The 12,375-nt window shown below is 44.5% G+C and overlaps 2 protein-coding genes across 3 annotated transcripts in view; both read right to left on the reverse strand.

Moving 5' to 3' along the window:
* On the reverse strand, positions 1-3,846 carry BLOC1S2 (biogenesis of lysosomal organelles complex 1 subunit 2). 2 transcript variants are annotated; one of them, XM_080347407.1, is made up of 5 exons: positions 3,740-3,846; positions 2,801-2,917; positions 1,836-1,955; positions 1,263-1,367; positions 1-717 (listed from the first exon to the last, which is right to left on the reverse strand). In XM_080347407.1, the coding sequence occupies exons 1-5, from the start codon at positions 3,789-3,791 to the stop codon at positions 686-688; spliced, it is 426 nt and encodes a 141-aa protein (XP_080203533.1). In that variant the 5' UTR covers positions 3,792-3,846; the 3' UTR covers positions 1-685. The 2 variants fall into 2 exon arrangements, with proteins under 2 accessions (XP_080203533.1, XP_080203534.1); XM_080347408.1 differs by lacking the exon at positions 3,740-3,846 and adding an exon at positions 3,295-3,433.
* Positions 3,847-5,540: 1,694 nt separating this feature from the next.
* LOC308042178 (broad substrate specificity ATP-binding cassette transporter ABCG2-like) overlaps positions 5,541-12,375 on the reverse strand; it is a gene marked incomplete at both ends in the record, with an annotated part of 16,545 nt that continues 9,710 nt past the window's right edge. Inside the window, 7 exons of the mRNA XM_080347364.1 lie at positions 5,541-5,688; positions 6,552-6,664; positions 7,887-7,976; positions 9,354-9,508; positions 9,872-9,996; positions 11,306-11,395; positions 11,769-11,851. Coding sequence (XP_080203490.1) covers positions 5,541-5,688; positions 6,552-6,664; positions 7,887-7,976; positions 9,354-9,508; positions 9,872-9,996; positions 11,306-11,395; positions 11,769-11,851 — 804 coding nt within the window. The remainder of the gene's footprint in view (positions 5,689-6,551; positions 6,665-7,886; positions 7,977-9,353; positions 9,509-9,871; positions 9,997-11,305; positions 11,396-11,768; positions 11,852-12,375) is intronic.

Raw genomic sequence — 12,375 nt, forward strand, 5'->3', positions numbered from 1 at the left:
TCATTAACAAACCTTGTATTAACCAATCTTGTCATACTTTCATAGCACACTTGTCTTCTGCATATTACTGTTGGCTACATGCTTGTCCTCTGCTGCAGTACTTCAAATACAACAATCTATGTATCTATGTAAAGAACGAGGAGCCCATTCTGAAGGCTGTGGACCTATCCGCATAGTACTGCGCTGAAACTTGGACAACTTCAGAATCACTTGTTAGAGTAGCTGGGCAGAAATATCTTGAGGCATCAGGGAAAAAAATCCTCCTCTGGAGCTGAACTCCTCGGTTCCTGCTTGAAGAGCTGGAGTTGCCAGGCTGATTTGCATCCCCTGGTTTGCAGAGCTCGATGAAGGTAAAAATGAAGTTTAGGTCCTGCTGCTACTGTGAGAAAATGTCTTTATAGATTATGGAGGGCTTTTCCTAGGTAAAGTATTTCTGTGGGACACAGGACTAACACACAGGCTATTTAGGGACAGAACAACTGAGGCAACAGAACCCCTTGAGAAGAGGAAAATATTCAGCCTTGAGCCTGAATACAGCCTACTGTATTCCATAGGTAGAAAAAGTTACCAGTCTTGATGTTACCTGTAACCAAATCCTTGTCAACATACAGAATTGCTATTGTGCAACTTAAACAGAAATCAGTCTGACTCATAGCCCAACTCCAACATAGAGACTGTTGTAATTTCATCGTTTCTCCAGTTTTTTGTACTTGGCTTCTGCAGAAGGAAAAATAACAGTATTTTAGGACTGGATACATAAAAGCTTTGAATCCTGTAAATTGCTATACATCTTAAAATTCAAGTTAATTTACAGTATCACTCTGGGTAATTTTTTACTAACGCATTTAGCCAAATATAACTGTACAATGAAACTTCCATGAACCAGCTGCTTAAGTGAGACAACTAATATTAATTTAAGCCAAGGGGACTTGGGTGCCTGGTGGAACTTTACGAATCCCCTTATTTGAAGGATTAAATGCCTGTCTGTAAAATTTGGGTCAGTGCCTATTGTAAAAGAGAAATCAAGCCTCATTAAGAAGCTACAGTCCAATAACAGCTGTACTAGTTCACTTCCATATAACTTGATACATTAATCTTTTCCCAGAGCTTGCCACTTCACATGCAATGTTCATTGCCCAAAAGCAGCATAGGTAATTCAGCAGCTTAGGCTTGTTAAACAGAGAAGGAGTTTACTTTGTCTTTTTAAGTCCCCTTGCAAGGGACTACCCTGCTAGGTAGTAACAGTAGAGGACAATAGTTACCAAGTTTTTTGGAATATGCATCCAATTTATAAGCTGCCTGCTCCAGAGCTGCAACCTGTTCCTCAATTAAGTTGATTTGTTCCAGATATGGCTGAAGAGCAGCATCTTAAAAAAAAATAATTAAAAAAAAATAAAAAATAATTTTTAAAAAGTCAGTTCTCCCTAATTCAATTCCAAGAGAAAGTTCACACTTGAAATACAACTTTCTCATTACATTCTTCAAATGAAAGAATTTAAAAGTCTCTTCCTTCCCCAAAATCAAGCAGTGATACTGATAGCCATGTTCCAGGAAGGCTTGAAATGTTTAAGAGTACTGGCTAAACTTAATACAAGTAACAATACACAAATCCAAAGAAGTCTTAATTTCTGCCATAAATTCAGATGCATTTTCTCTTATGCTGGTCTCCATAGCCTATAGCTGCAAAGAAACAGATAAGGTTGGCACTGCACAGCAGCACTTCTGTTTCAGAAAGTCTATTTCCTTCCTTCAGCAGTGTGATCTGACTCTGAGATGCCTCATTTCCCAAACAACTGTACTGTTCATTATGCCCCTACCTTACGTGGTTTACTTACATTTTTGATTTAAATCCTTCAGATTTCTACTGATGTTTATAGCGATATCTTTCATTTCTAGGTACTTCAAGCTAGTCAGCTTATTCATGTTTTCCAAGAGTTTGTAGTCTTCACTGGTGGCTTGAAAAGAATAGAGTTTATTTTATTAAAAGTTGATCTGGTTTGAATTGGGTGCAGACTCTTCAAGAGGAAGAGAGATTTCAAACCAACAGCCAAACATTACAAATAATAGTTTAGACAGTGATACAGGTATTAGTATAATGTTCTACAAACAGAGATGTGACATTTTTGTGAATTGTAAAAATCAACTGGACTGATTCTTATTTACTTGCAATTTTTTTGAGAGAAAAATTGACTAATTCCTCACATTTCTACTCTTACTCTGCCAGTTAAACACTTATGTTTACAAAACTGATCGCATAAATACAGACTGGTAATCTGTCCTATATAACCTTAAAGTCCATGCAAATCAGTAGTGGTATGGAATGCTTTCAAAATTACCCTATGGAATACACTAAGTTGTTGAACAGTGAAATTTGCTGCAGTTACTGTTGCACAGCAGTTTATTCCAAAGCATCAATGTTGGAAAACACATGTATGATCCTTGCTCTTACTTAGAAACAAAATAGCTGTACATGTTTCACTCTCAGTTGTGCTTCTCTTCCAGACCTTCTCAACCTAGACCCCTTTTGTTTGTTCTATCACGTGCAAGCTTCTGCAAGACTAAAAATAGTTAAACTTGCTGATATTTTACTGAACTCTTTTGAAAAATGTGCTACTCTGGAACTTCAATATGACTAATCTCAGTGTTGTTAGTAGTCTAGCAACATGTCAGGCTTGAACTGCCGATCTTGCTAGATACAATCTAAAAAGGTATAACTTAGGCAAACTACACAACAGATTTCTTTAAAATAACATGAAAATAAACAAAAACTTACTTGCAAGTCAGTATTGCAGTGCCTTACCTGTTAGTTCACCTGTTAAGTAAGTGGCCATTTTGCTGAACATGTCTTTACAGAGTTCATTGATGTCTGCCTCCGCTGGTTCCTTAGCTTCCTCCGCTGTTTCAATAGCAGGATCCTCTAATCAGGGTACAGACATTACAGGGTTAGGGGAAAGTTAGCAGGTACAGAAATACACCATAAAAGGTTAAATTGTCCCTTTCGTTTTTTTCCCCTTCAAATCCACTACACCTAATTGCCATACAAGTTGCCTGCTTTACACTAAGGGGTAACAAAGCTTCCTTGAAGCAGGATCATGATTATTTCAAAACAATACTTTAGGGAGCATTTAAGGGACAGGCATCTGGCCTGACCACACTTGCAAATATCAGCTCCTTCCTGTATTTGGACGAGTGAGCGACTTCGTGCACAACGCTCCCGGTGTTTATTTCTAGTCACTGATTCAGGACAGAACAGCCCCCTAGTCAGCTTCACAAGGGGCTACAATAGATTCCCACCTGATCACCGTTTTTCTTCTCCAGAAGCATTTCTACCACTACCTGCCCTTGTCCTGCTTTTCGCAGGAGCAGTTCAGCACCACCTCCTCACGCCGGAATGTTGCTCTTCCCCCTGTCAGCAACTTTTGCCAGCTTAAACACAGAGGCTGCCCCGAGGCCCGCGGCTCCCTCTGACCGCAGCAGCGGCGCGGTGGCGGGACAAGCACATGGGGACAAGCCCCGGGCGGGATGCAGGCAGGGAAGCGGCCGGCCGGCCGACGGGCGCGAAGCCGTAGCCGCGGGCCCGCCCCGCAGCCGGTCCCCACCCCACTGCCGGAGCCCTTTCCCGCCGTGCGGCTGCTCCCTGCGCCGGGAGCAGGGCCGCGGCCTGGCTGGGCAGCGCCCGGCCACGGCCACGGGCCGGACCCGGAGATGGCCCGACGGCCCCCCCGCCCCGGCCCCTTACGCTTGGCGGGCTGCGCGCCGGCCTCAGGCAGCCCCTCCGCCGCGGTCGCCATAGCGACAGGCCCCCTCCCGCGGCGCCGCTTCCGCCTTCAACCCCGCGCAAGGCCGCGGCCCCGCCCCTCGCGCATGCGCGACTGCGGGCGGGCCAGAGGGGGCGGGGGCGGGTCTGAGCGCGGGGTTGGGGCTGTAGCTGAGGCCGTAGCTGGGGCTGTGGCCGTAGCTGGGGCCGTAGCTGGGGCTGTGGCCGTAGCTGGGGCCGTAGCTGGGGCTGTAGCTGGGGCTGTGGCCGTAGCTGTGGCCGTAGCTGGGGCTGTAGCTGGCCGGGGCGCCGCCGCCGTGCTGGGTCGTGCAGCAGCCTGGGCCTGGCGGCCGCCCGCGCTGCACCCGGGGCCTGGGCACGCCGGCGGCTCTGGCCGCGCGGTGAGGGGAGGCCTCCGCTACCGCACCTCTGACAGGCCCCAGCGTCAGTGGCGAGAACAGCACAGACGAACCGCCTGCGCCGCGACGGCAGGAGGAAGACAAATACCGAGATGTAAAACGTAGCACGAGATTGCTTTCTAGCGGGTGTCAGCCGCAGCCAGGCGGCGCGGAAAGCGTGGTTGGCGCTTGGCGTGGCCGCGCTGTGCGCTGCGTTGTTTCCCGCTTCCCAACGCCGCGGCCGAGCGGCTCAGGGCAGCAGCCCCAGCAGCACCGGCACACCGCGGGCCGCTGCCAGCACCGCTCCCGGCCCGACCCACACAAGCAAACTCGAGCCCTGTGTTTGAGCATGCTTTCCTTTGGCTTAGCTGGGCCACTTGCATCCAAGGGTCTTAACGAAGCACCAAGGCAGCACCACTTTTGCTAACGATGTATTGGGGAGACAACTGCCCGCACTCTGTAGTCCGGCCTGTGGTGACCGCACTAAGCATTGCTGTAGTTGCCACGGCAGTGTTTACTTGGAGGCTTCTTAGTTCATGGTGTAAGTTGCTCTAAATACAGGTGGTGCAGCTAGGCATTAAGTCTGTTAAAAGATCTGCCATTGCTAAGTGTACCATTTTAAAATTAAAAAATAAAAAGGAGGAATTTTCTCCCCTCCTCTTAAGTAGTAAATGTATATTTTGTTGATGATGTTTCATTTTGGGTGTTGTGGTTTGGGTTTTTTTGGGGGTTGGTTTGGGTTTGTTGTGGGGTTTGGGAGATTTTTTTACAGAAGTCAGTGTATATTTATCACTCTTCGTAAATGAGATGCACTGTTGTTTAACTTTCAATCAAGTAGAAGTTATTTCTGCAAGTATCTTCCATCAAGAAGCTACTAGAAGTATAACTGGTTTTGATTGGCAAGTAGCACTCACTCCCTGTACTGACTTCAAACTCAAATGCACACTGTGAATGGTCTTCAGCTCTCAAGTGTGACAGGCACTAACAAAAGGCAACATATCAGTGCATAAATGCCATCGGCTTATGCCATTTGTGATGGAGAGGCTCACATGTTCAAGGGAGTATGTTTCCCTTTGAACATTTCCTGTATAAGTTCACCACAGGAGAATAATACTTTACAATATGTGGTTTGATATGTGCCTAAGGAATTATAATAATCATATTATCTTACCAAAAAACCCCTTATGGAATGTACACTAATGCATTTCTTCTTAAAAATTAAAATCATACAATCACATAGAGATCATGCTCCAGAAAGAAGGGGGCAGGGTTCCCATCCAAAGTCCAGTGAAGTCAGTTGAAACCTTTTGGCAATCTCCAGTGGACCCCAACAAGATCTGCAGTTTTAAGACCAGAGAAGCTGCAGAGCAAAGCAGCGCAGGAGTCTATGTGAATTTTCTCATAAACCGGAGTTTTGCATAGGCAATGGTAAGGAAGATAACAGTCATGCAGAAGAGGGCCACTATGTTTTCCCACATTGCCCAGTTGGTGGGTTCAATTCCTTGGCTGCACAGGTATGCTTCACCAGAACACCTGCAGAAAAGCATGGAGCAGAAGTTGGTATTACTACATGGCGCAAGTCTTCAGGTAGTTAGTTTTATTCCTGTTTCACAAAGATTCTTCTGCCCTCAGCTCTGCAAAACAGGTGACAGAAATAGAGCAGCTTCATAACCTATCACTAAAATAAAAGCTTAAGGAACCAACCTAGATCTCTCGTTCTCATAATTTTTCAGTAGTATCCTAATGTTGTTTATAGATAGCTGGCAATTTGAGTAAACCTCAGACCCACATTGAACTGTGATAAGTACAAAAGCATTAGTGTCACACAGCAATTGTTGGAGGTCCGCAGCAGGGGCCTGGGGTCCAAAAACTGCAGAAACAGTGCTCTAGCACTGTTCCCTGCAATAACCTCAGTTTGCCAGCCCTCTAGCATGTGACATGAAATACTTACATTGCTACAATTTAAGGTGTCAAAAGTATTTCAAATAGGGCAGCAGCACTGGGAGACAGATACCCTGACTCTCTCCTGTATCTGCAGGGAGGCTAATATTTACAAACAAGCTCTGAAGAGCAGGCATGTTTCTCATCATAGGTCTACTGCTTCCCAACAACTTTGTGGCTATCCACACATTGCATTTCCATTGGTAAGTGTCCCTGGGTTTGTTTAAGAAAACTGATAAGCCAGGGCTAGATTATCAAAAGCAAAATTTAATTTAGCTTATCTGCCTGTTTTTAGGAGCAAAGTTTCATCCCTACTTTCTCTTGGATAACTGTGAAGTTTTACTACATAATCCTGACATACTTTATTTTGGGACATATTATCCAGACTGTCATATTCCTCTTTAAGCCAGCCATCACGATTCAGCCCCAAGAACCGCCAGGGGTTAGAGGCTTACATTTCTCCTGAAATATTGGGTGGACAACTGCCTGCATCTCCCACAGACGCTGTAACATTTGGATTCTTCTCACCACAGAAGTAGAGATCTCTGAACTCATTCACTTGAAGAGCCTAGGGAGAGAGGCAGACATCAGATTTTTACAGACTTAGTGATTTGGGGTGCTAAAACTGAAACATCTCAAAGGAATTTGATTATTAGAAGACACATATCACCATTCTTGGAACCATTTGTTTCTGTTCCTTTTTATTTTGAAGCTCTTAATTACTGTCTTTCTGATTAACTGTTCCATTTTCTACATGCAGTATGGTTTAGTGTCTGTCTTTGACTTCAAAGTTACATTTCAGCGATTTAGCCATGGGTTTCTGTTTTGCCAGCTACAAGTTCCTGTTCATCCACTTTCATTTGGGTCAGTCTACTGACCCAGAAGACCACACGGCTGCATGCAGACAGCCCATCGCTGGCACACTGAAGCAGATGGCACAGTCAACCAAGGCAAGAAGGGAAGGGTTCCCTTGCACTGGAATCCTGGGCTAACTGCAACCTCTTCCATGTCCTGCTACACTGATAAAATCTGTCAGTAATACCCAAACATGTGAGGTCTCACACATCTCAGCCCCTCCCTGATGCTATCTTTCTTTTCCACTGTTGGTCAACAAGGTCATGCCCGTACCACCCCGCACCATCTCCGGTATTCATTTCACTCATTTTACTCAAAGGTAGGAAACTATTCCTCCCAAATAGGCTCAGCCAGGATGAAGACAGGAGATGGAAGCGCAACTCCCACCTGTGACCAGGGGGTGACTGCTATGTCTAGTTACTGTGTGTCAAGCAGCTCCACCCTTCACTTTCTGCTACCCCAGCTCCTTATTATTCAGAAATGGCAGTAAGTTTATTTCAGCCAGAAAGAAGCCACACTGAAGACTAAGACATTCAGGTATTATTGTAAATCCTTAAAGCAGTTGTACAGTCATTAACCTCAGGCTGGCCAGCCAAACAGTAGTCTCTGGAGAGCCCATACAATATTTGACTTTATTCTAAGCCATAGGGATCAACTACTCAGGCTAAGAATTAGTGCCTCACTGAACATCTCACTCTGCTGCTGTCCCAGCAGCACTAATTTTGTGTCACAAAGGATTCATTCAGTCTCTGAGACTTCCACCTCTCACATAGAGATTAACTTTTCCTTCCTTTTTGGGGTTGGCTGGTTTGTTCTTTTATCACGTTCATGCAAGGAAATAAACCAAACCTGACTTCATTTATACTCAAAACCTCTTCAGGAAGCAGCAGTGTGGCTACGTTACTCACAGGAGACCGATGCTACTTTCTACTCACAGTGAGGCCATATCGGGGGATGCTGAAGTACTTGAGCCAGTTCAGCCAGTCCATTATAGTAGGGAGGTTTACCAAGAGGCCTGAAAAGATCTGAAATAGAACAGAAGAGACTCAAACTCTGTTTACTGCAAACCATGCCATTCCTGTGCAGATACTGCAGTTGCTTAGCAGAGGTGCGCTGGGACAGATCCAACACCTACTGCTGTTTTGTCTGTGCCTACAGGTGTGAGGTTCAGTCCCTGCAGCAGTCCTGGCCAGCTGGCGCAACAGCACTCCCAAAATACTGCAGCTGAACTGCTTGCAAAGAGGTCAGAAAGGTTTTTTGCATCCACACGTAAGCTAAGCAGCATGCATGTTAACAACTTCTTACTTTGAAGGGCTGTGTCCTATGGTAGAGCTAGCCAGAGGGCAAAGAAGGATGACTGGGGAAGGAGGAAGTGGAGAAATAAGAAGGAAACCATGGGGAGCCATAAGGGTTGTTACTATTTCAGCTTTCTCCCCTGACCTACATCTTTTATCTGTGCTCTCTCCTGCCTGGAATGAGGTTTGCTCTTTTACTTCATAGCACGATTGGACTTCATAGCTTAACATGACGCTTCAGGCTGTGCTTCCTCCCAAGTGTTTTTGTGCTTACCCTACTGTCTTTCAGGATGTGCATGTGCCATTCCTTATATACTGTGACTTAAGGCAATGTACATCAGCTACCCTTTGTTATGCATGCACACTTCTCACCCGCAGCAAGCATTTGAAGTGACGCTATCACTTAGCTTATTGCAAAATCAAGTTAAGTGGCAAATCAAAGAATAAGGGAGGCACTGTGGGCTCAGAATATATACACAGACAGCTACCAGGAATCACCTGACAGAAGGTACTTTTTACTCTAGTGTAATTTGATAGGCCTCACAGTCAAGAAGTTGACCACTAACATTATCTCTTCAAAAAAGAATCCACATCCCTCATCTATGAGTAGTCAAAATTCCTTTCTCACTTGCTTTCTTCCTTAGAAGTCCTTGAAGATGAGTACTGAAGTAATTTCTGGAATCCAAGGGCAATACTGAATTAAAATAAAGAGAGAGGTATGCTCCTGCTAATCTCTCTGGGCAACAAAAATTAATGCAATAAAATCCATCAATCTAAAGTTTATTTTAAGATTTTTTTTTTCCTTTTAAATGATCGCCTAAAAACAAACACATACCTTTTTTGGGGAACACTGGCTGCAAAGCTCTGGTGACATCACACATACACATACTGAATTGCACCTGAGCAATTACTTGACCCTTAGATTACAAGTTGGCAGAAGTACATCTTTGTCTATAGTGACAAGAAAGTCACAGGCATGGGGCTGACATGCTACTAGACTGTGGATTCTCAGCCTGTGTAGCACTGGTTCAACCCAGACCTCTCAGTCTGTCTCAGCTGCTTCCTCACCTACACCAAAAGAGCACACACACACCTTTATATACTTACAAGCATCAGGACAAAACAAATAGTGATGAGCAGATTGGCCACAGCCACCACATCCATCCCAGCACTGATAGCCAGAGACATGGCTGTGGCAGTGTAGGACACCAGTACTAGGGTCAGCATGAAGAAGAAGAACCGGCCTGCAACAGCTTGGTATCCTGTCATAAAACAGAAAGGAAAGAGTCCAGTAAACAACCACCTTATGAATCCCAGTGAGGTACCCTTGGACTTCTATACAAGACAGGGAGAGCAGGAAGAAAGACCAAGTTTGGAGTTGGCAGGAACTGTGCATGCTCCAAAGGCCCAAAGAGCATTACTGAAAGATGTGGTCAAGCAGGCCCCTGTCTTAGACTTCTGGTGTCTCTGCCTCTGCCCCAGAGGCCTCTGAAGTTATGATGCCAGACACTTTAATCAGTTGAAGGTTCAACTCGTTTCATGTTACAGATATAAGAATTAAACTCTAAGTCAGAAATCAAATGTGTTGGAAGATGACAGGTTCAATGAAAGCATCAATTGTTTACCAATCATCCAGTAACTGATGCATGAGAATATGATGGCTGGAGCAGTTCTCATGGGCAGCAGATCTCCTATCATCAAGGCCAGGAAGTAGGCAGACACACGGTAATATCCACTGGTGTACTGATGGCTGCGAGGACAGGAAGGAGGGGAGTTGTACATGTTTAGATGTTATCTAGGAAACAGTCTCAGCATGCGTGTCTGGTTTACCCTGGTTTGGTTACTCCTTCTCAAGTTGCTCATTTTCTCTGTGCTATCACTTTCCACTCTGTAAAGTAAGGAGTGATCTATCTCACAGGCCCTGCAGACATATTGAAAGCCCTCTGAGGAAAGTGACTGAAAGGCTATGTGGCTGCTAAATAATGTACTGGAATAAAGCTCCTGAATCTCTTTTCAAAGAGAATGATCCTTAATACAAGAGCATGGGAAAGTATTAGACTGCTATTAACTGGAGGAACACTTCATCCACAGCTAAGTCATACAGCTGCTTTCAGGGGAGAAGGAATGATATTCAACAATGACGAAACACCTTTACGACATTAACTCACCTCCAGTTCACAGGGCAATTAAATGTCATTATGATTGTTTTGCTGCTTAATGGAGCTCGTGAAAAGATGCTTTAATTGGTGAGGTGCCAAAATCCCCATGACACAGCTGGTAAGCTAAGCTGGTAAGCAGGGCAGACTGGCAAGAAGTGTCAGTGTTGGGGAGATTCATTACTGAGCAGCTGTTAGGGGCAATATTAAGCTTTTCTGAGCAGCTTGTGAATGGACATGTACATTCCAGGCACAGATCTCCAGTTTCTTCCTTACTGCATAGGATCTGTCTCTTGCCCTTTCATCCCATGAGCTAGAGGCTATTCCAAACTACATTTTCAACATGTACGTATATATACATGTGTGTATACAATATATACATGCATTTACATGTATATACACACATACAAACACATATACATATATATAGACAGGGACATATTCTTGATTATTAGGGAGATCTTGTAAGCCAGCCAGCAGCCCTCTTCATCTGAGCATCTCTTATGAAGCTTTTCCAAGAACTCTTTCATCATTATTGCACAGTCTTACCACTCTGAGACCATTGCAAGACAGTGTTTCAATCCTGTCACCAAGAGCCCATGCAGGGTTCACAGTCTGCAGGATTCACGTGCAGACTTCAAAAACAGCTGTTACCAAAAGTGGGTAAGAAAAGCACTTCTCAATAAACTGTGACACAGCAGGCAAATAAAAGCATTTTCTTTCTCCCCTCCTCCCTCTTAGCATTTCAGCTCCCTGCTCTACCAACCAATTTAGCATTACTATTACAATCTGATGTTGCAACGGAGCAATCAAGTCTTTGGTATAAATAATTTTGTTAGCCTGTAATATACTAGCCCTGCCTCGCTCCAGGGTATGAGACAGTCTAAGTGCCTCACTACTTACACAAATAGTTTCTTGTCTCTGATGAACAGCTCAATTGCAGAGACGCTGGAAAAACACTGGTTTGTCGTGACAAAAAACAAGGATCCAACTCTAGAAGGCAAAACAGAACAGTCAAAAAGTGAGGAAAGGGCCTAGATCAACACTGGCAGACTCAGACATCATCATACCACCAAGTCAGTGCTTTTCTGTCTCTGTTCACAGAACTGAGCTATTTAATTGTGCTACTGTAGATATAAGCTGTAAAACCAGGTTTATTCCTTTATCTTCCCTTTCACATCTCCTTTTTATGTATGTGTGAGCCTGACAGAGAAGCAGCCCCTTTAGTAGATCCAGCAACACCATGCCTGAGGCTTGTGAACCTAACCCTCTGTTGTGGTCCAAGTGGATCCCAAGGCTTTCCTGGTGGCTCACACCTGTCTCCTACAGATACAAATATGAGTAAAGCTGTGGCTTTCTAACTTACCGATTCTGAATGCCACTTCGATCCAATTTTACACCAAAAAAGATAGCACCCACAACCAAGGCTAGAATTACGGTTACTGCAATCTAGAAGTGGAAAGAAGAGGAAAGGGAGTCCTTTAGGAAGTAGATATGGAGAAACTTGTTATTAAGGCATAAGCAGGGTTTAAGATTCACATGCGCCTAAAACTTTGCTGTTGTGAGGCATATACCTATGACACATACAATTAAAAGTCTTGTGGCAAATTTTCCACGTTTGTCCTCTTCACTCTTCTCTTTCCTTTGATCTTCTTCAGCTGAGAAGGATTGGTAGAAGCACACTCAAAGAATAACCCAGCTTAAAATTTCAAGTGAGGCACAAAATTAACATCACTCTAGAAGCTCCCCATGTGAGCCAGAGAATGGAGCATTTCCCCCTGCTCCCCAGTCTTCCATGCAGCATTTTTTGTGCAAAGCTCAAATGGAGATTTTTTTCAAAGACAACAAAAGTAGCTGGGCATTCCAATTAACTAGCAGTGGCACAGGACTTTCCTGCTTCCCTAGCCACCTTTGAAAACAAAAGTCTGTGCTACAAACCACAGATTTTGGGACTGAGAGCAGAAAGAGCCCGA

This window comes from Nesoenas mayeri (genome assembly GCF_963082525.1).
Source record: "Nesoenas mayeri genome assembly, chromosome: 7".
Lineage (NCBI taxonomy): Eukaryota > Metazoa > Chordata > Aves > Columbiformes > Columbidae > Nesoenas > Nesoenas mayeri.